The sequence below is a fragment of the Thermobia domestica genome, chromosome 11, assembly GCF_964235325.1.
Source record: "Thermobia domestica chromosome 11, izTheDome1.hap1.1, whole genome shotgun sequence".
NCBI classification, from domain to species: Eukaryota; Metazoa; Arthropoda; class Insecta; order Zygentoma; family Lepismatidae; genus Thermobia; species Thermobia domestica.
The window spans coordinates 58,807,970-58,834,178 of NC_137464.1; the positions used below are offsets into that span (position 1 = coordinate 58,807,970).

General features: G+C 35.5%; 1 protein-coding gene and 1 long non-coding RNA gene across 2 annotated transcripts in view; one reads left to right on the plus strand and one right to left on the minus strand.

The window, feature by feature from the left end:
• The window catches only part of LOC145664097 (uncharacterized), a 285,281-nt gene that overhangs the window by 234,241 nt on the left and 24,831 nt on the right, over nucleotides 1–26,209 (plus strand). The window lies entirely within an intron of this gene.
• Nucleotides 3,534–26,209, minus strand: part of LOC145664093 (calcium-activated chloride channel regulator 1-like) — a 103,363-nt gene continuing 80,687 nt past the window's right edge. The window contains exons 12-15 of the mRNA XM_081730442.1: nucleotides 25,778–25,898; nucleotides 21,006–21,226; nucleotides 15,085–15,481; nucleotides 3,534–8,108 (exon numbers count right to left, since the gene is read on the minus strand). Of these exons, the coding sequence (XP_081586568.1) occupies nucleotides 7,675–8,108; nucleotides 15,085–15,481; nucleotides 21,006–21,226; nucleotides 25,778–25,898 (1,173 nt within the window). The 3' untranslated portion in view covers nucleotides 3,534–7,674. The remainder of the gene's footprint in view (nucleotides 8,109–15,084; nucleotides 15,482–21,005; nucleotides 21,227–25,777; nucleotides 25,899–26,209) is intronic.

Below are 26,209 nucleotides of genomic sequence, written 5' to 3' on the forward strand. Positions count from 1 at the left end.
AATGATATTAAGTCATTTAAGTAAACTTGGAAACATAACCTGTTGGATGGCAAAGTTGCATATCTCCGAGTTAGAAGACCAAGCCATAGGCCAAAAGATGGCAGCACAAAGAACCGATTTTGTGCGCTTTTTCTATATCGATTCTAATAAAAGTCTCAAAATCTAACAATGTCTCAAAACTGAGTTACGACACTTGGCCACCCAACGCCTCATCTATCTATCTCATAGTGTCTAATTCATGCCTATCTCATAACCATAGGCATGAATTTTGACACTACAAAAATCTGTTGAGAAACAAGGAATCTCAAAGAAGTTCAACAATTTATTTTCTGGAATGAACCTTCTGTAGTACTTTATTTTTTCCTAATTCATAGGTCTTTTTCTGAGGCCTTTAACTACATAGGGTTAAACACATATAAATCAATCACAGATTCGAGTTTTTAAAGCAAAGACATAGCTCAGGATATATCTCAGATTTCACTGAGACTGTTAATTCTTAAATCTGATATATGAAGTTACATTTCCTGTCAACATATGATTTTACGAGTTGACTCAAGCCGAATAAAAATAAAGTTTTTTTCATAGTTGTCAGAAGTGTATGCACTTAGTTTAAGTTATCAATGTTTTGCATTTAGCATTATAAATGAAATGAAATGAAATCTTTGAGTTTTACGTCCCACGGTTATGCCGGTTAGGCTAAAGGAGACGGTGATGATGAGTAAAGAATGAAATGGTGGAATGAAGAAAGTGGGAGGAAACGGGAGAACCCCGAGAAAACCCACGCACACGGTGTTTGTCCACCACAAAGCATTTAGCATTATAGTGCGTTTTGGTACAATACTTATGTAACGTTAGAATACAGTTAGTTTATTTACCATTTTTACCAAACATTGTTAGGGTCATCAAGTCTACGAGCCTCCGGTGGGCAGGTCGTGTAGCCAAAATGGAAGAAAGTAGAGACACTTTCAAAATTTTAACTGGAAATCCTGTCTGAAAACGACAACCGCTAAGAATACCTATGCAAGATGAGAGGACAATATTAAGATGGATCTGGCACAAATAGGAATACAAAGTAGAAACTGAATCCAGTTGGCTAAGGTCATAAGTCAATTGACAACTTTTGTGAACGCGGCTATGAACCTCCGGGTTCCATAGACCGTAGAGTTAGTTAAACCACAGTTAACAGTTTTAAGTGACCGAAAGGGATATATTTACGAACTTATAAAGATTAATCAAATACGTCAATAAACATTTTTCATTTTGTAAATTAAAGTGAAATCCCTCGTTTTCTGAACTGTCAGCTAAATGGGACGGATATTAAATGAAGACGGAAAACATAAAAAAATCCACTGAAGTTATTTGGTACACCATGAACTATTTTGGTCTGGAATCAAACTAGGAACTTCTTAATTGAGTTCATCGTTCAATCATTGATACACCGTAACTATTTCCTTATAAACATACAAAGATGTGCGTTAACGCAAAGCTGAGTTTCAATTTACTAGCTAAAACAACACTAAGTTTAACTTGGTTACTAATACTAGTCTCTCTCTATAGCAAATTGACTCTTTATCCTATAATATGACACTTAAAGTTATGCTGAACTTTACTTTTAAGCTAACTCAAGTTGTTACACGAAAGAGACAGTGACAACCCTTAGTTCAGACGGCCATATATTGACTAGAGGACAGGACAACCGATCGAGGTTCAGTACTGTAGGCAATGAAAACAAGTTGACATAGTCTTTGTCTGAAGTGAGAAAATGCAGACAATGACCTCCTCAATGTCGTGACTAAGTCACACAGTTAATTTGCTCAATCCTCGTTCTCAGCATCCTCTCCTACCTCGCCTTCACTGGATTTCCTCTGGTCAATCTGTGCCTGTCTTACGGTTCTCACTTTAATTCAAGGAAAAATATTATGAGAGTTATATGGATACCAAGTGACATAGTTCCAAACTTGAAGTGTTCCATGTGTGAAATTTAAAGTTCAATATTTCATGAACAATTTATGCTTCTGTTACGTTCGGAACCAAAACTATAAATATGTAGCTTATAGTTTTATAATTTACTGTTAATAAAAGTTTATTTTAGAAGGTTCCATGTAAAGGTAACCAAGATAGTTCTGTCGCTTTTTGTGGAGGTCTGTGTCCAATTGGCCCTCATACCGTAAGTTGAATGCAAATGGATATAAGGTGAAGTTCAGTGTTGGTGTGGATATATCCAATATACTACCTGGTTGTGGCAGTTCAATTACACCGTGAACTTGCGTAAGAACAGAGTGAACATGGGACCTCCACAGAGCGTCATAAGAACGTGTATGCTGCACTAGTTCAAACTGGGGTTAAACGCCACTGCAGTGGGTCGGAAGATATGCCAGGCCTTTGGTGAGGGTGTCATGATTACGCAGACAGTGCAGCGTGGTTTAACAAGTTTAAGGAAGGTGATGAAACACTCGAAGACGCACCACGTGCCGGAAGACCAATATATGTACAAAATGAAGATCTTCAGGCAGTAATTGATTCGAACAGTGGCCAGACATGTGAGGAACTTGGACTTCAATTCAGTGTGAGTAGAGAGACCATTTGACAGCACCTCCATCAACTCGGGAAGCACTACAAGTTGTATCAATCGGTCCCAAATGGCCTGGATCAATCGGTCCCACAGAGCAGACACCTGTTTTTCTTTGCTGTCTAGTCTGAGGAAGGAACCATTCTTGGACAGGATGAGAAGTGGGTCCTGTACGAACCTCCACAGTGGCATCATCATTGGTTAGCATCCCAGGAACGGGTTCCAAAACGGCCGAAACCAGCACTGCACCAGAAGAAATTCCTCCTGTGTCTTTGGTGGACTGCTCGCACCATCGTACATTGGAAACTTCTAACAGCTTGTTAGAACATCAATGCAACTCTGTGCTTTCACCAGTTGAACCATGTTCAAGAAAATCTCAAAACTCTAGAGCCAATATTTTTGAATAGCAAAGGAGTCCTCCTGTTACAAAACAAGGCTAGGATGACTTGGGCACCATTCTATGCTTTGGATGGCAAACAGTGTTGTATCCACCATGCTCCCCAGGATATTGCACTGTCCGAGTATCACTGTTCCATTTCTTAGACAATCACCTTAGAGGACGTCACTTCAAATCTCTAGTAGATGCACAAAATGCATTTGATACCTTCTTCGCTTCACGGTCCACCCAGTTCTGCCGCAATGGAATCCATGGCCTTCCAAAACGTTGGTAAATGATTATCGGTGCTGATTGAGGCTATTTTTGATCTTTCAGGTACGTCTTAGGTAATATATCGATGTTCGAAAGTGATGGGTGAAAGAAAAACGACAGAACATTCTTGGTTATCCTTATTTAAATGTGAATAGAATCATTAGTCCATTATTTTATTTATTTATTTGGAGTTAGGGCACTTGTTATACAACTAGTCCATATAATGGATACATATCAGATCTTTCAAATAATCGTAACAGATCTTGTGGTACTGTAAAATACGAATTTTGAATTTAAAGTAAACACAAATTCTGAATAAAAATTCTTTATTAAATCTTATTTCTCAGTCAGATGTAACATTCAACAAGAACATACACTCCGATTACGTAAGTGTATATAACAGTATACGATTGACTGCCTGTTTAATTCATGAAATGACAGTCAATCACACGTTGACTTTTAACTTGATAATTACGACTGTTTTGAGTCCTAAGCGCAGGGGTGTAGGTGCGGCAGAAGGCGGGCAAAAATGGTGGAAAACGATACCCTGCCAACTAATGATGTTTGCACGTAATGAAATAGTGAACATGTATAATACTTACATCAAGTAAAGTACATTTCTAATACAAAATGAGGAGAAAATAATTAAATAAAGAAACATGTCACAATATTAAAATGACTACAACAACTAAAATTAATAATACACTTTGAATTTTGTACTTCTATCACAGTTGGTTACTCTCATCTGACTAACTGATTTACACAGTTGCGAATTAATTATTAATTTATTACATACCAATTTCTGAATTTAATATAATTTTTTAATTGGAACTTAATTAAATCTAGATTTGCAGGAACGAAAATCAAATAAATGGACTATAATGAACAACTTTTGTTTTGCTTGGAATAGTTTATTGGTAAATTTTCTACACCTTTCGATTCTAACTTCAAGCACTGTTAAAAAACATTTTTCGTAATTTAGCATACCGGAAAGATAATGGCTATCAATAATAGCAGTAATATGTATGGAATGTGTATGAAGGAATGGTAAGTTAGCAATGCTTTGATATTTTAAAAACAGATTTTTGGTTTGCTTGTAGTATGTAAAATCCCGGGCGCCTTGAAAAAGTAAGTACCGGTATCCTCCACTCTAAAACCAATTGCTGGCTAGACCGGTGCTTAACATATTACTATGGTTAGAGCGAAGGAGTTTTAATATATTGGTTTAGCTGAAATGAGTATTAACACGATAAGTTAATAAGGAGCAACATTTTCTTTCTTTTGGCTATAAAAACTTTCATCACAGGGTTTTGAACATGTCTCAAAGCAACCACTCACCCAAAAATATAATTTGTCAAGAGATGTTTCGAATGCTTAGTTAGGTCAATACTTATAGTGCTATTTGTTTTATTTTAAGCTGTTCGTCCTGCTCAGCATACATGAAAACATGACAAGACTGTCCTTGTAGAGATATTGGTGAGAAAAGGAAAACTACAAACGCTATAGAGTTTATTTGAACTACGTCGAGTTTCATCTTAAAGTCTGTTAACTTGAAATTGTCGTTTCAAGGTCACCCTCTATTGTACCAATCTCTCTATTGCGTACCAATCTTTTCCAAGTCCTGCTCAAAATCTGGTAATTATATTTGACTTCCCCTGAAGGTCTTAATGCTTTAAGTAAACCGTTTTTTAAAATACCTGGCAATACATTACAATTGTACGTTGCGTGCTGCTAGTCGCGTTTGGTGTACTCGATCAGGAGTTATACAAAAAAGAAATATTATCAATTATATTGAAGTTTCCATTTCAAATATAAATATAAATATCATAACAATATATGAGTCATGGCGTGTACTTAATTCAGAACAGTTTTTCTAATAATCTCTTTATAAAACATGCAACAAAGGAGAAAAACGTTTCTAAGCTACGTGATGTTATCAACTAGTTGGTTTCTTTACGGTTGCTCATTCAGAAATTAATTACAACTTTTGTAATAATGGAAGAAAGTAGTTGCTAATAATGTAAAGTTTCTTCACGTGAGTATCTTTTCTAATTCTGTACAAAAAATATTGTACTTGAAGTACCAATATTGTGAAAATTACTTTCGGTATTATGAAAGTACTTAACATAGGTAAGAATTAATTTATTAACGAAATTGAAGAGTTTAGTCAAGCAGCTATTTTTAAAATGCTATCAACAAATTCAAATTTAGGCTGGATTTGTGCTTCGATATTAGTATCTTAAAGAAACATTTTAACTGTGATAAATGTCAGAATTTCTTACTTTCGAGTAAACTGGAAAAGAAGATTCAACATTTCCGTGTAATTCAGTGCAATGACACATACCAAACAGGCTTTCCTTGTCATTTCTGGGAATATTTCCGAAATTAAACTATCTACATATTTTAATCACACCCCATTCCAGCTTATAACTCAATTTCATCGGAAGTTGAGCTTACCATTATGTCCGGTCATACATATATATGTCAAAAGTCTGAGCATACTACTGATTTTTCAGAATTTTCCAAATAAAAGATATTCAATCTCTACAAAAACCTATTCATTTGTCTTGTTTTGTATAATAAACAACAGTATTCATATAAGAATACCAAAATGCATAATCCTGTTTACATCAAGATACATTTATGGAGGAAAATTGTTTTGCATTAAATAGATAATTAACTGACAGACAACGATAATCTGACTAAAACCACGCTGTACCTGGTGATGGATCGTATCAACGACATCAAGTGATGATTGTATGAATCCCTATCAGAACTTCTACGCCTACTCCACAAACAGTTGTAAGTGCGTTATTGAATCGTGTAGTTTATTGGTAAAATTGGATGCAAATCTGTGGTATTCTCTCGTGTGGTTTCAACCGTGTGAACCAGTAAAACAGTGTGAATAACGCGCAAACACTATAAAATGTGGAAGAAAAATGGTTAATTAAGTTCAGAATTACGTGCTTAAGTGTTTAGTTTGAAAGAGGAGAGCTATTATCTGTGACAAATCCTTAAAGAGTTGCAAATATCAGTCGATGCAATATGTCGAATTCATGAAAGACAGAAAAAAATGAGGACTACAAACAAATATAATTGCCATTTGACCACCTCTGAACTAGTTAGTACGAAAGAGCCATTCTCGATCAGTATCAGATAGAAAGGTGGTCCGAAACCTGTGTACTTTTGGTCTTCGGGTACGGTCGCCGTAAAGAAACTACTCCTTCGAGCAGGAAACATTGAGCTAAAAGCATAAAGACTGCTCCAATGAACAATAGAAGAAGTTATTCTGCCCGATGAATCTAAATTTCAACTTATCGATTCCCAACGCCACATGATTGTGCGTCGCTCTCCCGAAAAGTAGTTTCATCCCGCCTATTAGTGTCTAATGAAATCAAAGTAGATAGTTGACGAAACTGTTACACGTTAATATTTTTACAATTAAATTATTGTTTTCCTCAGCGAGTAATTTAAGCCAGATTTACGACTGTTTATGCCTTCAGTAAAACATGGAGAATGCAATGTCACTATATGGGGATGTGTTACAAGCAAAAAAAATTGATGGGTTTAGTACCAATAAACAGAATAATAGACAAAAAGTATATCACAAGATTTAAGTAAAGTATGCAATTCCATTAGGAACGCGGAGTTTCAACCTTAATCTTGTACTTCAATATAATGATGATTCTAAACATTCTTCCGAGTTAGGCAGTAATTATCTGCAAAGCAAAGAACAGGTTCACACCCCAACAAAACTGGAATTGCCGCCACAGTCTTCGGATTTGTTACTCATAAAGCTCTTACTTCGCATGACAGTCCATTAACACATCCCCACGAATACTAAAGATCTCTGGAAGGCTCTTCAAAGCTGTGGGAGGCGCATTACTTTGTAATAGTTGAATAAATTGAACAAATAAATGCTTGGAATTTGTAATGCTCTTATCAGGGCTAAGGTTCGGCACTTCGACGAACTCAAACCTTCTCAATATTTTTTTTCTCAGTGGAAAAGAGTGGTGTATTTTCATTTCCTTGTGTGAGCAATGAGTTTATTTTGTACAGCAAGATTAACAAACATTGGTTTGTATGGATACAAGGTATATTGTGTGAAAAAATCTAAAAGGTCAGAAGTATGCTCAGACTTTTGACTATAATAAAATCTTGAATAGTTTAAATGAAAAATCAGCTAACGACTGCAGTGACTGAAGTACATAAGGAAAATCATAAAAATAGTCAATCGTGAAGAGTTACAATTGTGGGAAATTCAGAACTGAGTGACTATAGTGACTAGAAGAACATTGAGTTTCAAGTTAGCAACTAGAAAACCATTATGTTGTAGTTCAGTAGTTGTAGCAAGGCGACTTCCTAAACTGCCACATGCAGAATCACAAAGTTTCTTCGATCAAAGTACACCATAACTTAAAAAAAGATAGTTTTAATATGTAAAGAACACTTAGTGCTATAGTTCAGTCGTTGGGTCGGATGGATTTCTTTTATATTCCCCACTTGTGGGATCAATTTCTCCTTCGAATGCTTCATTAACATTTCCATTCGTTCCGTCACTAATAAGTTGCCATTTCCCACGGGAATTTTCTGGATTCTCTAGATCGACATATTCCTCACCGCTCCATCTTGAATACACGTCAAATATTCCTGAAGGCGCGTTGTTATTACCATTTATAGACGAACTCTTCCCCATAATATCCACTTTATCACTGTAGCTTGTAGTTTTCATTATTCGGTTTCTTCTGCGTCTTACACAGAAGACTGAAGCACCTACAATAATCGCTACTCCCGCAACGGCTCCTATCACAATTCCTGCTATAACACCTGGTTTGTCCACAAGTGGCGCATCACTAGAGTTCGTTGGAACTGGTTCCCTAGAAGTATCTCCTGTGAAATATTCATAAAGAACAATATTAGTTGCAAATTTTATTATTTAAATTTATCTGAAACATACTGAAGATTATAAAAAGCTTCTATTTTAACTATCGTTAATGTATTGTGCAAAATATGGTAAATTTGCTTTGATTACAGGAGAATTTGCATAGTAATGCTTTCAATGCTAGCAATACCTTCCGCCTCATTTTTTGTAGTTACGCAACACAGATACAGAAGTTTCCCATTTATGCGATTACCACTTTCAAGTGTTGAATTTTCGGTGTGTTGTTTGGTATATATTGTTACTAGATCCCTAGTCTAGTGATTACCATTATTCTAGTGAGAACGTGGTCTCGGGCTCAATTCCCAATGGGAAAGTTTAAACAATTTGATTTCGCAATTATCCGCAATCATTCATCTACTTTAGCCAAAAAGGGATAACAGTGCAACGTTAGTCTAAAAATGACATTTCATCTTATTTTATCACTAAGGGAATTAAGTAAAATAAGGAACATCATAGCTCTTGATGTGCTCTACCGAAGAACTGTCATGTGATAACAACAAACAGCATCAGTTAACAAGATAAATATGAAAGAGCAAATTGCCTTGACTAATTGATCTTACTTAGGTATTAACGCCAACGCCTGATTGCGTATGCCTAGGTATTTATCATGGCACACAGGAGTGTGCGAGCCAGTTTCTCTGTCTGGAGCGCACAGAGTACATAAAACACGAAGCAACTCAGTTTTTTTTTAATATAAGTAACTTCACTTCCCATGAACGAAACTTGGTTGTGTCACTAATCTCTACCACGCCATGTTTTTTTTATTCAATTTTAATGTTACATCTCTAACTATCTAGGAGATATAAGGGATCGCGGAATCCTTAAAAACCCTCAAATTTTGGCATTAAGTCATCAATACCTACGTAGACGTTGAAACTTGAAAGGGCATGGGTGGATAAGTATATTGAAATGGCCCCAGATGAATCTTGGGACGACAAGTGAATGGTATGTAGGTACTCCCAAGATACATTAATTCCTCACGTTTCAAACCTCAACTCTCATTGATTCACGAGAAATGGCGCCAAATCGGAAAAGTGGGATTAATTTATTTCTCATGAATGGCTCAATCGATTTTGTTCAAACTGGAATGTATATATATGTGCATACAAGTGGTTTGTCTAAAAAAAAATAACAGACCCCTCAACCATTTACCCTCTTCAAAAAATTCCTTTCAACATTTTGAGCCCCTTTTGGCTTATGATGGTCTGCGAGCAGAATTAAGAAAAAAATAACTTCAGATGTCGCTTTAACAATACAATAGCATATATATATATTTTTTTCAAAATTGTATCACGGGTAAGCCATGGTCAAAATTGACTGAAACCAATCACACCTATAAGGGGGCGATTGCAAAACAAACAGCTATTGGTGTAGCTTTAGCATATTTACTACGTGAATGAATGAGAAATCACACCTGAACTGCCAAATTCACTGAGACCCTATATGATGGTCTGTGGCGCCCCATCCCTAGTTTGGGATATAGTGAAATAATTGTTGATATTTAACAATTTATTTGGGAATGAACACCCTTATCACACTAAAACAGAAACGAAACAATGAAGCTTGTGGTTGTGTGAATTTGCCCCAGAAAAAGAAATATTGAAAGCCAGAAGCGTCTGTTGCGATTTTTCTTGGGGGGCAGACCCTCCATCTACATAAGAATTATAATTTTACTTTAGTGAATTAGTAGTCAATGGATTAAAATATAGGCCCTGTAAAACTTATATTGAGGACAAAGATTGTGAAGTTCCTGCGCGTGTATTTAAAGGCAAAACATTCACAATTGTCCACTTTAGAAGCAAATGATAAAAGTGTGTTAGAAGAATTCTTTGGGCAGTTGAAGCTACACATGGAATGCTGAAAGAAACGTATTAACTGTTGGATGAAATATTTGACAATGAAATTATATCTAGTATCGGCACGTATTATAGAATTGCTAGTTCTCTACACAAGAAATTCTCCATACGTGTGACACCTGATGAAAAGCACTCTGCAATCTCCGCAAATATCAAATCTGCGAAAACTTCAGGAAACGAAAACACCTTTGCAATCTTTGTTGGACAGAAGAAATTGCGAATAACAGAACTTCCGTTTACATCTATTTCTTTACAGGATCTTGAGGATTTTCCTTGAATGACCGAAAAATATTTGAAAGGATTGGTTTGTAAATCCTTCCAATATAAACAGGCAATATGTTATTTGGCTGAAATGTTGAATGAAAGAGGTAATATTAATATGCAGTATGTTAAAGACAACGAAAATATATTGGAAACGACAGTACGTTCAAGACATACGCAAAGCAAGATATACAAATGCTTCATCTAAAACCAAATACAGAAGGTTACTAAAGTGTTATTAGGTATTGCTGCGACTGTGCAAATGGATTGCGAACAGTTGGCTCTTGCTCCCATGTTGTAGCTATTATTTATTACCTAAATAATGAAAGATATTTGTCGTGGATCCCAAAACCACCATAAATATTGAGCAAAATATTCGATCACGTCATTTGTGTAGTCATAATTGAAAACAGTGACAAGAACTGAAGTACGTACTATAATGTTTCTTTCATCCTTATTTGTTTCACACATTGTAATACTTGTACTTCTTACATGTAACTTACTTTCCGTTTGCACCATATTTTCTTCTATATCTTGAATGAAATGTACCTTTTATTCAAATGTTGCAGTTTTCCACTACTCTACATTTTATCCCTATCCCCCTCTCAGGACCTATGGGAGACACTATAACAAAGTTTGCATTGCATTAGTGTTGTTGATGGTTATTCTCTTTCCAAATAAGGTTATTTCACTTTGATTGGACACTGTAGATATAGGTAACATTGGTTTTTTGATTTGAGCACTCACACTGAAACTTCAGACATCCTCAAATGGGATATTTACGGAATCTAATGACAATTTTTACCTCATATTCATATTCAGGGTGATTGATTCATATGAATTAAACACCAACATAAACAGTTTCACTTTGGCTCAAGATGGATATGGGGACGCCACAGGCCATCAAAAGAGGCCTCAGTGAGTTTGGCGCTTTTCAGGTGTGATTTCTCATTCATTCATGTAGGAAATATGCTAAAGCTACATCAATAGCTATTCGATTTGCAACTGCCTCCTTATAGGTATGGTATGATTGGTTTTGGCTAATTTTGACCATGGTGTACCCGTGATACAATTTGGAAAAATATATATATTATTGTAGGGTTAAAGCGACATCTAAAATTATTTTTTTCATAATTGTGCTTGCAGACTATCATAGTTCAAAAGGGGCTCAAAATATTGAATCGAATTTTTTGAGAGTGAAGATGATCGGACGGAGCTGTTGACTTTTTTTAGACAAAGCCCTTGTGTACGTCTATACATAGATTCAAGTTTGAAGAAAATCGATCAAGCCATTCTTGAGAAATAAATAAATCAAATTTTTTCGATTTAGCGACATTTTTCATGAACCAATCACAGTTGAAGTTTGAAATGTGAGGGATTAACGTATCTTGGGGGTAGTCGTCCCAAGATTCACCTGGGGTCATTTCACTATACATATTCACCCATTCCCCTTGGCACAAGTGTAACATTTGTGATAAAAGTAAGGCAAAAGATCCGAAAACTTTAAATTTTCCCTTCTAGGTGCCAAATCTGAAATTACTTTACTTGACTCAAAATCCGTAGACATAGAAACTTATAGTCTGGGAAAGCGGGTAATTTATAATGCAAAGAAAGAGGACAAAATCTTAAAATTGGAAATTTGCTCCTCCAAGAAGAAAGATTATAAGATAGGGGAAAATTACATGTAGGTACGTAATTTGCTTCAAAACCTATAGAGTATTTCCAGTAGCCAGGAAAACTTGAAATTTGGACCAAACCTAGGATTGGTGACACAAATAAATGGGCAAAAATCCGAAAACAGGAATCGTTTTTATCCAAGGAGAATATTAGGCTACAAGGACAAAATTACATTACAGTTACATTAGTGGATTCAAAACTTATTTTCTATAGGGACGGAAACTTGAAATTTTACAGAAATTTAGTATTTGTGGCACAAGGAGAGGAAAAATCGAAAACCTAAAACTTGTCTCTCTAAGGAGGAAAATTAGGCAGTCATGTTTAAAATGTACACATACTTGCATAATTTATGACAATGACTCCAAACCTATAGGTTACTTGTTGTAGACATGGAAACAGAATTTGTGATCAAATAAAGGAAAAAGTTCGAAAATGGAAGATTTGGCCTTCCAAGTATTAAAAGTATGAGACAAGAGAAAAACTACATATAGTTACATCACTTCATTCAACATCTATTGGTACTTCCGTTAATTTGTAGGTACTTCCTGTAACCATGGAAACTTGAGGTTTGACACAAACATAGGATTGGTGATACAAATAAAATAAAAATCTGAAAACTTCAAATTTCCCCTTTCAAAAAGGAAAATCAGGATATAATGGCTAAATTACATTCTATTTACTTTACTTGATTGAAAACCTATTGGGTACTTTCTATAGGGATGGAAAGTTGAAATTTGGAATAAATGTAGGATTTCTAATACAAAGAGAGGAAACACTCCAAAAAATAAAAATGTCTCTCTCTATGGAGGAAAATTAGGGAGCATGTTCAAAATTGTATATAGTTGCGCCACTTATGACAATGAATCAAAATCTATAGGGTACTTTCCATAGACATGGAAATTTGAAATTTAGCAGAAATGTAGAATTTGTGACAAATAAAGGAAAAAATCAGAAAACTGGAAATTTCCTCTCCAAGGGGGAAGATTAGGAAAAAGAGCAAAATTACATATTGTCAAATCCCTTATGACAATGATTCGAAACCTATTGGGTACTTCCTGTAGACATGTAAAATTTAAATTTTGAAACAAGTGTACATTTTTGATACAAGTAAAGGAGGAAGTCCGAAACTCGAAATTTCCCTTCCATGGAGGAACTTTAGCGGCAAAAGTGAAAAATTATATATAAAACTTAAAAATTCGCTCTCTCTCTCTCTTGCTAACATACAAACTTGAAATTTAACACAAAAGGAAGACATAAGCTGGAAGTTAAGTAAAAAGAAAATCCAGAAATACCGAATTTCCCTCTCCAAGGTACCGGTAGAGAATTAACGGACAAAAGCAAAATCATATAACATTAATTTGTGTGAATACAGTTATAAACTTATTGCATCCTTTCTGTATGAAAACTTTTATATCTGAGTTGCTCACTCAGAAGTACTTATTCAAGGACATACAATAGGATATTTTCTCTAGGCAAAGAATTTGAAGTTCCACACAAATGGAAGTATTTGGTATAAACAATAAGAGCATAAAAAATTAAATTAACTAGCTAGTTCATGAAGAATAAAAAGGGGCACAGGTATGTTGAAATTGAATATTGTTTTACTGAGTTGCTACAACTGAAAACCAATAAAAATTATTTTGTTAACATTGATTTCCTTATAACGAGAAAATCGGAACTTCACAAACAAACAAAAAAGGGTATTGGATTCATCACTACCACTATTTAATACACTAATTAATATTATATCGGTCTTCTAGATACTAGCTAAATGATTCTAAAATGCTTTTCAAAAAGTAGTGATGTCTAACCAAAAATATAAATGTGAAAAATAAAGCCAAGTCTCGTACATTTATCACTTTGCTGAACTAGAAAAACAATACAAATCTGAAATAATGATAAGTTCTATTGAAATTTGGAAATCGGAATATGAAATTTGCAATTTTAGTATTGAAGAAAACTTGCCTACCATAACCGTCTCGAGGTGATACTATGTAGAACTTGTTTTCAGCACTAAGGTTGTAAATTTAATTTTCCGATTTTAGAACTTGCATAGAACAGCTACGCAGCATTTACCGCCAACACCTGTTTATTAAAAAGTCATACCATCTCTTCTTTGTTCGACATCTTCTCCATTGCAATATCTCTTATTTTAAATGCATACTCCTAAGTCATAAATCGGCCAATTGGAAGTGACGGCTGTAAAACGTAGGATAGTAAGGTCAACTCAAGATCACATCGTGTATGAGAGATTTCTCGACACCTATTCTCTTGTACACACAATTTTATCAATTGGAGAAGACCAAGCACTCAGGCTCATTGCATTTCAGGACAAAGGTCAAATTTATTTATGTACTTTAATTTGATAAGTATTTGTTCTCCATTAATATATTGTTCAAGAAGAGAATTAGAACCTGAACTCATTTTGCGTACGCCACAATACTTATCATTTTTAATAGCAATAATCTACTTCTTCAGTTGAATGATATAGAAAGCCGAGCTTCAAGGTACAGAAATATAATCATTTTATAGGTGTTTGTTTTACCAAAACTTCTTTGTATATTTATCCTCTCTCTCTCTCTCTCTCTCTCTCTGTGTGTGTGTGTGTGTATGTGTTTTCCGGAATCCAAGAGACAAAAAAATCTTAAGATCTTTACTGATGGATCAACATCAATTTTAGTCAGGATATAGATATTAAAACGGTATGTGTCGAGTTCGTTGACGGAGGTGTCACTCGAACCAAAAGTGAAAGAAATCATTTCCGGTTTTTAAAGTTGACCACCTTTAGAGGAAGATGATACTGGTTAGAGAACAACGGATTCCTGCCATTGATTAAGCATGCTCCTAAAAAAAAGAAATATATAATATCCATCTTTAACTCACTACTAAAGCCGAAAGTGATAGAAATCCATTAAAATTTCCAAATTCTCACTGCTCATATAAAATATTAACACAGAGGCTTAATTTACTCACAAAGTATTAATCCTATCCGTATCACTGTGTGCCAGGGGCATTATCAATCTGAATATGTACTGGTTTCAAACTATATTGTGAGCACTATTAAAATTACGTACGAATCGATTGTATAGTTTATAAGAATTGAATGATGTAGAACTATAAAGTACATTACCTCCAGTATTCGTTTCTTCTGATGTTGAAGTTGTCACGGATTGCGTGGATTCTGTATCTGATGCAGTTGAGGTTGTAGTTTCAATCTTCGTCGTTGATTCGCTTGTTGTTGTGTTCGACGATTCCGTTGTCGTTTCTAAAGTGGTAGATTTCGTTGTTGTTTCGGAAGTGGTAGATTCCGTTGTTGTTGTTCCTGAAGTGGTAGATTCCGTTGTTGTTGTTTCTGAAGTGGTAGATTCCGTTGTTGTTGTTTCTAAAGTGGTAGATTCAGTTGTTGTTGTTTCTGAAGTGGTAGATTCCGTTGTAGTAGTTGTTGTTTCTGAAGTGGTAGATTCCGTTGTAGTAGTAGTTATTTCAGAAGCAGATATCAAAACGTAAGCCAATGGGGAAAAATCAGACTGAAATATAAAATAATTTCAGTGTAAAATTAATTTCTTAATTTCTTTTATGACTCAGTTTAAAATTATTGAATATTCAGAATTTATATAAGAACATTCTTACACACATATAATGTTAGGAAAATTATTCATGCACATAAAATCTAAGGCAAAGCTGACTACAATAGCATTCATGAACAAGGGTTTCTTAAGCTCCCACCATAAGTCGCCATATTGACATACAAACGCACAAATTTATGACTAACTTGCCACCACTGTTCTTGTATCTAAATATATACTATAGAATATATTATATATTATAGGATATTATGTAAACACATTCATAACGTATACTATAATATATCATAAAAATATTATAGAATAAGAACAATTAGGTCCGTACACAGAATAACTAAAAGAGGAAAATTGTATATGTGAAGAAGGAAAAAGAACCCTGAAGTCCCATATTTGGGTGGCTCAAAGTATTTATAATTTAGTGTTCACTTGAAAATTTCTGCTAGAATTTAAAAATTCTTTAACACCACTTGGATACGGTCTTATATAGAATATACTGTATAACACAATAACACTACAATAAAATAAACTGGTTCTACTTCCATAGTTGGCTTACTTTAGGCGGAGCGTGAAGAAAGTAGTTCCATGGCTTTGGTGTGCGTAGTTCATAATTTTATGTAGCTCAATCGAATTAAATAAGTTGAATGCTGACGATCTTACAACTTGGTATATGTACTTTGATGTTAGGGAAGCCTTCCTCTCAATTGCCTAGACTTAATGTGTAATTTATACTTTTTAGTAAGTATAATTTTACCTCGTATTTTAATAGTCTGTCTTTCATCAATATAACGACTAATTTTGGTGACAATAACCTTCATCTTTTAAAAAGTCGGATAATAGTGGTTCCTCCTGATAATTCTTTGATTAATATTATTAGAAGTAATGTTTTTTATTATTCTCTTTCACGTATTCTAGAACAAATTAACTCTTGACAATATTATATCACCGAAAATGCTTTGCCCTAATTTTACTCCATTGATTTTTACTACTACTTCTACTCCACTGAGAAATTTTTGACCCCCCAACTAATATACTTAGGCAATATTATATTTTGTTTTAGTTAATACTGTCCTTGTGAGTTCAGGATTTGACAATTCTTCTTCGATTAGATATTGAAATTCCTAAGTGATATGATGTTGATGTAGGACAGTTGAATGCTTTCTGTGTGTAGTGGCGCAAGTATGATGCCATCACTCCTGTATGCATTTGTCACTCAACAGGTGAGAACCACATGTTTCTCTTCTATTGTTATCGTGTAGAGAGGGGGACTCATTTAGTGTAATTTGAATGTTTTCACTTCTTTATTTATCATTGTTGTATCTTTAATGTGCACATATAGAAATGGGTTATTTAAGTAGTGATATAATAGGCTTTTAATCAAGTTTTGAAGGACATAACTGAAAATGAAAATATTAATGACTAAGAATTTGCAGCATTAACACCTTGTCCTTTCGGTTTTAGTGTGCGCCTTGGAACTAGTTCTTTGTTTTCATGTATATCTCTTTGATTTCTGCTTTTAATTTTGATGACTTTCTTTCAGAAATATGATTAAATCATCGCTGTGCCGCTATACATTTAACCGATTTCAAGTTTTGAATAATTTGTAGAGTATGCCAACTAAGAAAGTCATAATAGAGTGCCTAAGTTTTGAATAATTTGGAGAGTATGCCAACTAAGAAAGTTTACCCAATAAATTATTCCGTTTTTTTACAAAATTGATAATAGCTTAAAACTATAGTGATCAAAATGTCTTATTCAGCCGCAAACTTCATGAGAAATCTTCACACCTTTCAAACAAGACAACGGCGGCGCACAACTTAAGATGTTAAATACAAAGTAGCGAGTTAATTTTTTTCAAATTCATATGTTAGTAGAAGATCCATATTTTAGTAGAAAGGCTATATTTTAAAAATAACTTGTTCTCTGATTATTTTCGTTACTGCTAAGTTTTCCTATTGTTGCCAGAATAATCTTTTATATATTTTGTTAAAGCAAACATTTATTGGAAGTAGTATGTGCGTAAATAGTATTAATTTCTGCGGTAGGAAAAGATAAGCAACAATCTTCTAGTTAACAGAGTAATTTACTATACACAGTACATAAATATAAATAACAATTTCTTTCAGCAAAAGTAAATACTGTTATTTATTATTAGTACTAAACAACATATTTTACATTTTGGCTCCTCAAAAGTTTTTTTCTTTTCGATTTCGTCGAAAACTACACATCAGAATCTATCATTAAAAATATTATTTTGTTAAACTTAATGTGGGCCATCGATTGAAATTTGTCTCATATTTGAACAATATTTTAGTTGGCCAGAAATTTGGAGAAAAGTTATAGGATCTAGTGTTAATGACAATTTTAGACAATACACGTTTATGCCCTTTAGGTTATGGGAGACGGATGATTAGGGCAAGTGAATGATGATGGAAGATCTGGTGGAATGAGAATATGGGAGCAAAGGAGAGTACCTAGAGAAAGTTCACGGACACAATGTTGTCCACCACAATCTTACATTGCCGGGATCTAACTAGGGACTAGACGTACCAGAGGTAAGTTTTCGATCATTGAGCCAACGTGCTACATGATATATCATTAATAATGCTACGTACTGTCGTCTGACTAGTGTCATAATAGAGAGCCTAAGTAAAACGGATATATTTCAGCATCACTTTCACCTCAATAAATGGCATGGTTTTAGTTCAGCATCAATAATTTGGTTTACATATTAATTAGATTTTCTCTATTTTGTCGAAAGCTATATACGAATAAAGATTTACACTAAGGCTACGCTCAATTCATTTTGTTAAACTCAATATTTAAGTAACATTAATAACACTGAACTAAATTTACAACATTACAAATCAATGCTACTTCAATCATATATATTATTCTGCAAAAGTTTGACTAAGTCTAAACACCAATTTTGATGTGGTTCATTACTTTGGGGACCAAGGTCTGAACATAATATTTCCTCTGTTTATAGGATAGAAAATTTCGTCAACCTTTATCAGCATCTATTTGAGACCGAATAAAGTCCACCAACTGCAGGTAGGGATTTTTCCTCAGAAAATATTTGACTAACAAGGAATGCTTCCCGCTGTGAAAAAGTTTCAATTACTTAAGTGAGGGCAGAATTAATACTTTCTCTGAAGATGTAATGTATTCTAAAGTTAATAGCTGATAGTGCGCATAAATATTAAAGTAATGGCACAACAAAGATTTCAGACAAATACATCTAGTTAATGGTGAAATATTAAAAGTATCTCCACATATACTTAAAGTGCCTTACGAAGCGAAAGCGAGTGTAGACTGTCGAAATTAGCATATACGAGCAGGTTAGGCCGATGGGGGACCTTTATGGTGCATGTCAGATGGACGGCTGCCATCTTACTTTCAGCCATTTTGAATCTCGCTCAAAAGGTTTAAATCGGAAGTGGGTCATATGCTGAACCATGCCATTAGCCAAAACAGACCGCATCGAGGTCATCAAGATGTGGGGTGGTAGAAGTGCCTGTGCTGTATCTCGTGATTCAACGATCAACACCCTTAACATGCTCCAGTTTTGCACGTTGCAGTACCACATTTACTGAAACAGTTCCAAGAAACAGGTACAGTTGAAGACAGGTCACGATCAGGTAGGTCCAGAACTCCCACTGATAAAGACACAGTTACGACAGTGCTCTCCTCTTTTGTGACGTCTCAACAGCGCAGAACACGCCGATTATCACGAGAATGCCACATCAGCCAAATTTATATTTGCATGATGTTACAGATGCATAACTGGGATCCTTACAAACTACAATTTCTGCAACATCCTTCTGAGGATGACCAGAGCTGAGAGCGCAATTTATGAGTGGGCGTGGAATATTACGGCAGGACCCCAAATTAGCAGTGCAAATTTTACATACCGTTGAAGTAAAGTTTTACATTACAGGGGAAGCAAACAAACAAAATAAACGCTACTGGTCTCTAGATAGCCCAAGAAGCCAGATTCGTGTAAAATGGTTAGTGCAGGGAAAGTTATGATGTAGGTAGGACACTGAGGATCTGGTGGACACGTGCTATTGGTTCATTTGTTATTCCTGGCACTTTAACTACAGAGCGTTAGACACAAGAACTTATTTTCCCCTCAGTGTCGGCTCCGGATGACATCTTTTCCTAATTTTAAAGGCATGATGTGGCACCACCTTGTTATGGACTGGAGATTCTTCAGTATCGGGATGAAGAATATTCTGGTCGATGGATTGGTTGATGTGGCCAGTTAAATGGCGTGCCAAATCACCTGATTTATTACCATTGCCTGTAGGATCATCTAAAGGCAATGATGTATGGTGAAACGATTAGAGATCTTCGACATTGTTCTGTGTTCTTACAGCTTGGGAGACACATCTAGTCTGTTTCATATATCACATGATACCATTTACATTTAAACTTTTTGAGTGATGTTCAAAGTGGTGAACAGCAAGATGGTGACTATTTACCTAACACGCACAATAAAGTTTTCTTCTAGGTCTAATCTATCCCTACAATTACTAATTGCTATGTACATTTGCATTCATGTTATAAGGGGTAGTATGGGACTTCTGATTCAGGTTGTAGAACCTATCTTAGGCATTATCATCAATGCTGTAGGCAATACGGTGTTGTCAATTTGGAAATATCCTTTTATTTATAAATGCACTACATCTAATATGAGTAGATATCAATAAAGAAAATTTTACGACCTAAACGTGTACTTTTCTGTACCTGTAATTAAGATAATCCTTTTTGAATCAAAAGTGAAGCGAAGCTGTGATCCCTTAATTTCGGGTCACTTCATGAAGAGTTATGGACAAATATCTGCCGATTAATTGGACAATGTAAAATACTATATTTGGTGGAATGTAACCACATTTAGCGTGTCCAGATGACATCATAGGTAGGACACGTTCCATTGTCATCCTCGAGAAAAGTCTGTTCACTGCAAGGGAGATAAGGTACCGCGTAGCGTGGTCAACATTCTCGCCTTAGGTGGGAAATTTATCGGATTTGACTTTATGTGGGGGACACTCGGTCGAAAAATTGTGAAAGCTTTTTGCAGGACAGCTATCGTGAGTGAAATTGTCCACACCCACATCGAGTAAATGCCGGGATGATACTTAACATAATGGTTTCAGGTCGCTTCCTTCCTTTCGCATTCCTTTATTCTTCCCCACTTCATCGGCTAGTTTGCCTACGGAGGGACGTCATCCCTCACATTTGCCGAACTGGCGTGGACATAGCTACCGAAAGAACAGAAATTTAATTCCTAATTTCTAATTCTAATTAAAATAGAGACAATGTAAGTTGCCATTCCTGTACTCGGGCTTAATCTGAAAGCTACGTAAGCACAAGTCCTATAGATAGGTGGATTGTAATCCCATTTTTTTTATCAATTGTAACAAATTTATAAACTGGTTCTTCGTATTTGTTTCATATAACTTACCCTTTTCTCATTTAAATTAACTGAATTTATCCTGAAGTAAACAGGCGATGCCTCTGTTGTTTTGTTTATTTTAATTGTAACTCTCTGCATACTGTTCTGTGGCAGTGGATCCAGACTTCCATCCACAACAAAAGTCCTGTCAATAAGACATTTTGTGCCACAAGTGACATCAGGAACCAAATCTTTATAAGAAGTCGAGAAATACAAATTGTATGATGTAACTGAAAATAAAATTTCAATAAAAAATCAATGCTAAGTTTATTCTTGTTATTTATGTATGCTATTTATATATACACATATGTGTAAGTAAATGGTGGCAACCGCCTTAAGCTGTGATACTTAGGGTAATACAAGTATCAGTCATAAGTCTTGCAATATTTTGGTATACAAGATACCTGTATTTATTACAGTAAAATAAAGCAGGTTAATATTCAAAGCATAGTTCCTCATGTTGGACTGTCTGCACCGACATGCCTGCCATTTCCACGTCAATAGCACATCTTGTCCTTAGATGTAAGGAAGTCGTCACTACCGTTTTCCGCCAACTGCTGTTTGATAAAGCATCGTGATTTGCAGACGATGCGCCAAGGAGCGAAAGAAGTAGTAACCTGAAGGAGCAATATCAGGACTATACGCCAGATCTGGTGTCAGATCGAGGTTATCAAGTTTCTGAAGTTTTGTTGCGTTACTTGAGCCGAGTATGATTCTGCGTTATCCTTTTCCAGCAGGGCGCGCATTCGGTTCAGAAATTCAATATATTTTTGGCGTAGTGCGACGTACAACTATTTAAAATGATCTTCGACATTTATGGTACGACCGTTAGGAACGAACACGAAGTGACTTACCCCCCGTAGTTCCACCACACGTAGAGCATGACTTTCTGTTTGAAACAATCCTATTTTACAACCAGTAATGGAAGTTGGTCCTAACTCAAACACTGTTTTCGCACATTCATATTTTGGAAAAACGCCCATTTTTCGTCGAATGTGCCAATCCGTTTAAGGAAACGCATTTAATGTGAATTTGGCAAACATTCTCAGCACAGATCTACCTTCCGCTGGGCTCAACTCGTGTGGCAGAATGCGGCAATTCCTGAGAGTGACTCATTATACTGGACTAGGACATGGCAAATGGTTTGACAATCGTCATGTGCTAATGGTGTATCATTTCCGTTAATGGCGTGTTGTATAACTCAGAATCTCCTGAGACAGTGAGACCTTGGCTGATCTTGAAGAGTTTTATAACCTGCACGAAATTTCTGGAACCAACAAGTTGTTCTGGTGTAGTTTGCTGCAACTTCTCCTTTCGCATGAAAAATGTTTTGGGTTGATGTTGCGGTGTTATATTCGAGTTCGAACTCGTAAAGTAGCAGTTCTCGTATTATACGTTGTTGAGCACTCATTGTTGCTGCCACTAAGAACTGATTGAGTGACGTCCTCCGTGTTAAACAGTCTTCTTGCTATACTACCTCTTTGGAAGCCTAACTTTATATTTACAGTCGATCAATATGTAGATACGTGTCTGCTGATACTGTTGTATAAGTATTTCAAGACTTATGACTTATTCTTGTATTATAGGGCATAATTATTACTTATAACAAACTATTATTATAACAACACAAATATCTGTCTTAATATCAGAGGTTTAAATATCTTGAATTTACTAAAGTTAAGTTAATTTATACAAATGCAATAATGATTAATTTACAGATAATGGAAGTTAGCTAACTGGAATGTATTAAACAAATTATATTCTTTAGAAAATATTTCACGTTATCAAGAAATCTTATTTCTGAAAATTAAGTACTATAACACTAACAAATTATACTAAGAAGAAATTCTTTATTTTATATATCTGCTTCAAGAAAGGGAAGAAAATTAGTGCTAATATGTTTTAATGTTGATAGAATATTACTAGTTCTTGCTAATAATCATAGATTCAGTTTGAACCATGGCTGCCGTTGATTTAACAACTTAACACAAAAACAATTAAATATACTACTCTAATAATCTTCAGCATCATAGTGAGAATCAAGGAGGAGAAAATTCGTGCCCATATGTCTACTTTCACTATTTCAGCACGCCATGGACGGAGTCTAACCTTTTTACATATTTCAAGGACAGTGCCGCTATATCACTTGCTTACAGGTTTCGCAAAGCGTTCAGTCTTTGCTACTTCAATAGGTAAACCCTTAGGTCTTTACCAGAAGGGATTTCTCTTTATCATAATTAGGAAGAGACCGATACCCGATTCTGTTCCAATACGTAAAGGCAACTCCCCAAACGAGCGGCGTAATAGTATCTGTTGGGTAGGAACTCTAGCATTAAGGCAAGCAAAACTGCTCTTGTTTCCGATACACCAAAATATTATTTTCCATGATATGACCACCGACCAGCAGTTACCAAAAGTTCAGGATGCTCTGGAATTCCAGATTGGCTTAACTACTTCTCGGCCCTGTCTACCTCAAGTCTTTCAAAATCTGTGTTGAAGTATCAAGAATACTTTGAAGTGCTAAGTACCTCGTTCCGGACCCAATAGTACGTGTAAGTTGCCTTTGTAAGGAAATAAAAGTGACAGGACGTAAAACTCTTTCTTCCTTACTTTATGGTTGAGGAATTCACATTACCAGACCCAATAAATGATCTAGACCAGATTGCGTACTCAATCAATTTCATTTAAGAGAAAAAATATCCTGGTAAAATAGAGAGACTGACTGTGACAACCCACCTAGCAAAGTAGCTCAAAGAGGCATGAAATATCACAAACCAATGACATAAAGTAGTCATCCATTTGGAAAGTGGGGAGAAGTCCTTTCCCTCAGTAAGGTCTATGTGGCAGTAGCCTTAACTGCTTACTTAAGATCTTTCAAAACGTATGCTGAGGTACCATGTACACACCTTCCACTACCATTCGGACGAAACGACACGTGATATTTGTCCAGTTTGGAATGGGTTGACGATTCTAATTTCCTGGTAGGAGATCCGTAAACTATCGGACGCTGTGACTGATGTAGGCTGACTGCCAAAGTACTCGTGGTCATTTGAGACGTATACTACCTCCTGTGGGGTGTACGAATCCCTGGGCAAGTCCGAATTACAGATACTGAAATAACACGAACTCTGCCGGACCCAATGGTACAAGTTAGCTACCCAGTTGGGAGTCAGCCAAGATAACGTAATTAACCAACGCTTAAATCTTCAGATAAGAATGTAAAACTTGAACAACTGTAGTGAAAGAAGACATTTTATAACCACAAAATATTCTGTTATATATGTTTAATAACATTTTAAGAAGATATCACTTTTGGTTTAACCGCGCACATTATTTTGCTTTATTTACCGCTCAGACAACCATGTTGAAACATACGCAATGAGATATTCATACATATTACCTGACGTGAGAAACACGCATTGATCAAATTTTGTGACTTCGTTCTACTGGCTCAGAATGAACATATAAGATTAGTGAAATTTGCTCACGGGCCCTTCAGAATAGAAATTCTGGAATTCATAGAAGGAAATAATATGCATATTTTGTTTAACTAGAATACTTCTCTCGAATTGTTTAAGTATGAGACCATCGGTTTTAGAAAGAAACACTTATATCATCTTACAGAGTTTGCAATTATTTGAAAATAAAAGTGACCGGTTTCGTTATAATCTGTATCTACAGAGTCCGCTAGAAAAAAGTATATACTCTTTGTCATCCTGTATCAGGACACTAGGATAGACAATTGTTCTGAAATTTATGTATGTTTATTTATATTGTAGTATGGTTTTCTGCCCAATAGATGTCTGCATTGTCAATTGTCAATTGTTGTTGTCATATAGGATTTTGGGTAGAGCATTTAATAAAAAGAGCGTCCAGAATCGACTCCCACTACCAGTTTTATTATAAAACTTTTCCTTTATAAAAGTATTTTCACAAAATACTATACAAATTGATCTCTCTAGAACCAAGGTGAGTTATAGGTGGTCTTTGGCCGTAAGGTCACAGACAGGATCTCCAGCAGAGCCCCGAAGCAGGCAAAGAGGAGTGGATTTTAGATGTCCAAAGCTCCGAAGCAAGCAGTGGATAGGTTAGAAGGCCAACAGAGCCCAGAAGCAGGCAAAGCGGCTGAGGTTGGGATTCTCAGTCAGAGTCCCGAAACAGGCAAAGCCAGGAGAAAAGATAGGCGTAGTCCCAAAGCAGACTAGAGGCCCTGGGGTTAGGTTACTCCTAAAGTCACGAAGCAGACAGTAGGAGGGTCACCAGAAAACTGGTATCGAGTTGCCTTCGTCCATCCAATTTATAGGGTCCTTTTAGGTGGCGGTGGCGCTGCTGCTCCGATGTCGTCTATTGCTCTATGGGAGGGGCCAGAAGCCGTCGTCTGCATGTGATTATAGGTCCCTCTGGTGGGAGATCCTCTTGCTGAACCATGTGGTGGTGTTTGTAAACATTGATGTGTGGAGTTGCTTGTTTACGACATCACGTAGGGTATTACAATATTTACATTCTTTTCGGTTTACGAACATTGTGATTCAAAGGCTTTGCAGAATGGATTAATTTCGGAACCCGTCAGCTCAATGTATTAACATTACATATTACTAATTTCTCACGAAGGAACGGAAATGCATACATCATAAAATGATATTCTTAAAATTCTAGTCAATGAAAGAAAAAGCTGTTCTCAATATAAATCAGTGGAATAAAAACAAAGAAGAAGAAACTATTGAATACCATTAAAGCCAACTAAGCTAAGACCAAAACGATATCATTCCCACTGCACTTACCATTTAGTTTTCCATCTCTTGGATTCGGTGAAGTCCATGTCAACGTTACATTTCCTGTCTCTGTGTATGGTTGTGGATCATCTTCGGATGCCGCTAAATCTTGAATTATTTGAGGACCAAACTGACAGAAAACACAAGGGATAAATAACGTTTTTAAACAGGGAAGAGGTATAGTTAGAATAATGCAAGTAAACGTTTAGTTAAATTACTAGGACTCTGTAATTTGAAATCGATGTATTTGTTCGATATATATATATATATACACGAGATTGTTCAACAAACGTTTTCGTCCTACCCTCTAATTTTTTATTAACAGATGTATGTGCATAATTGAACTTTTGAATAGATTCTTGGTTTTAGAAAGTTCGAAATGCACTAGTGTTAAGGATACTTAGTATTAAATTATATATATATAGAGAGAGAGATAGCATT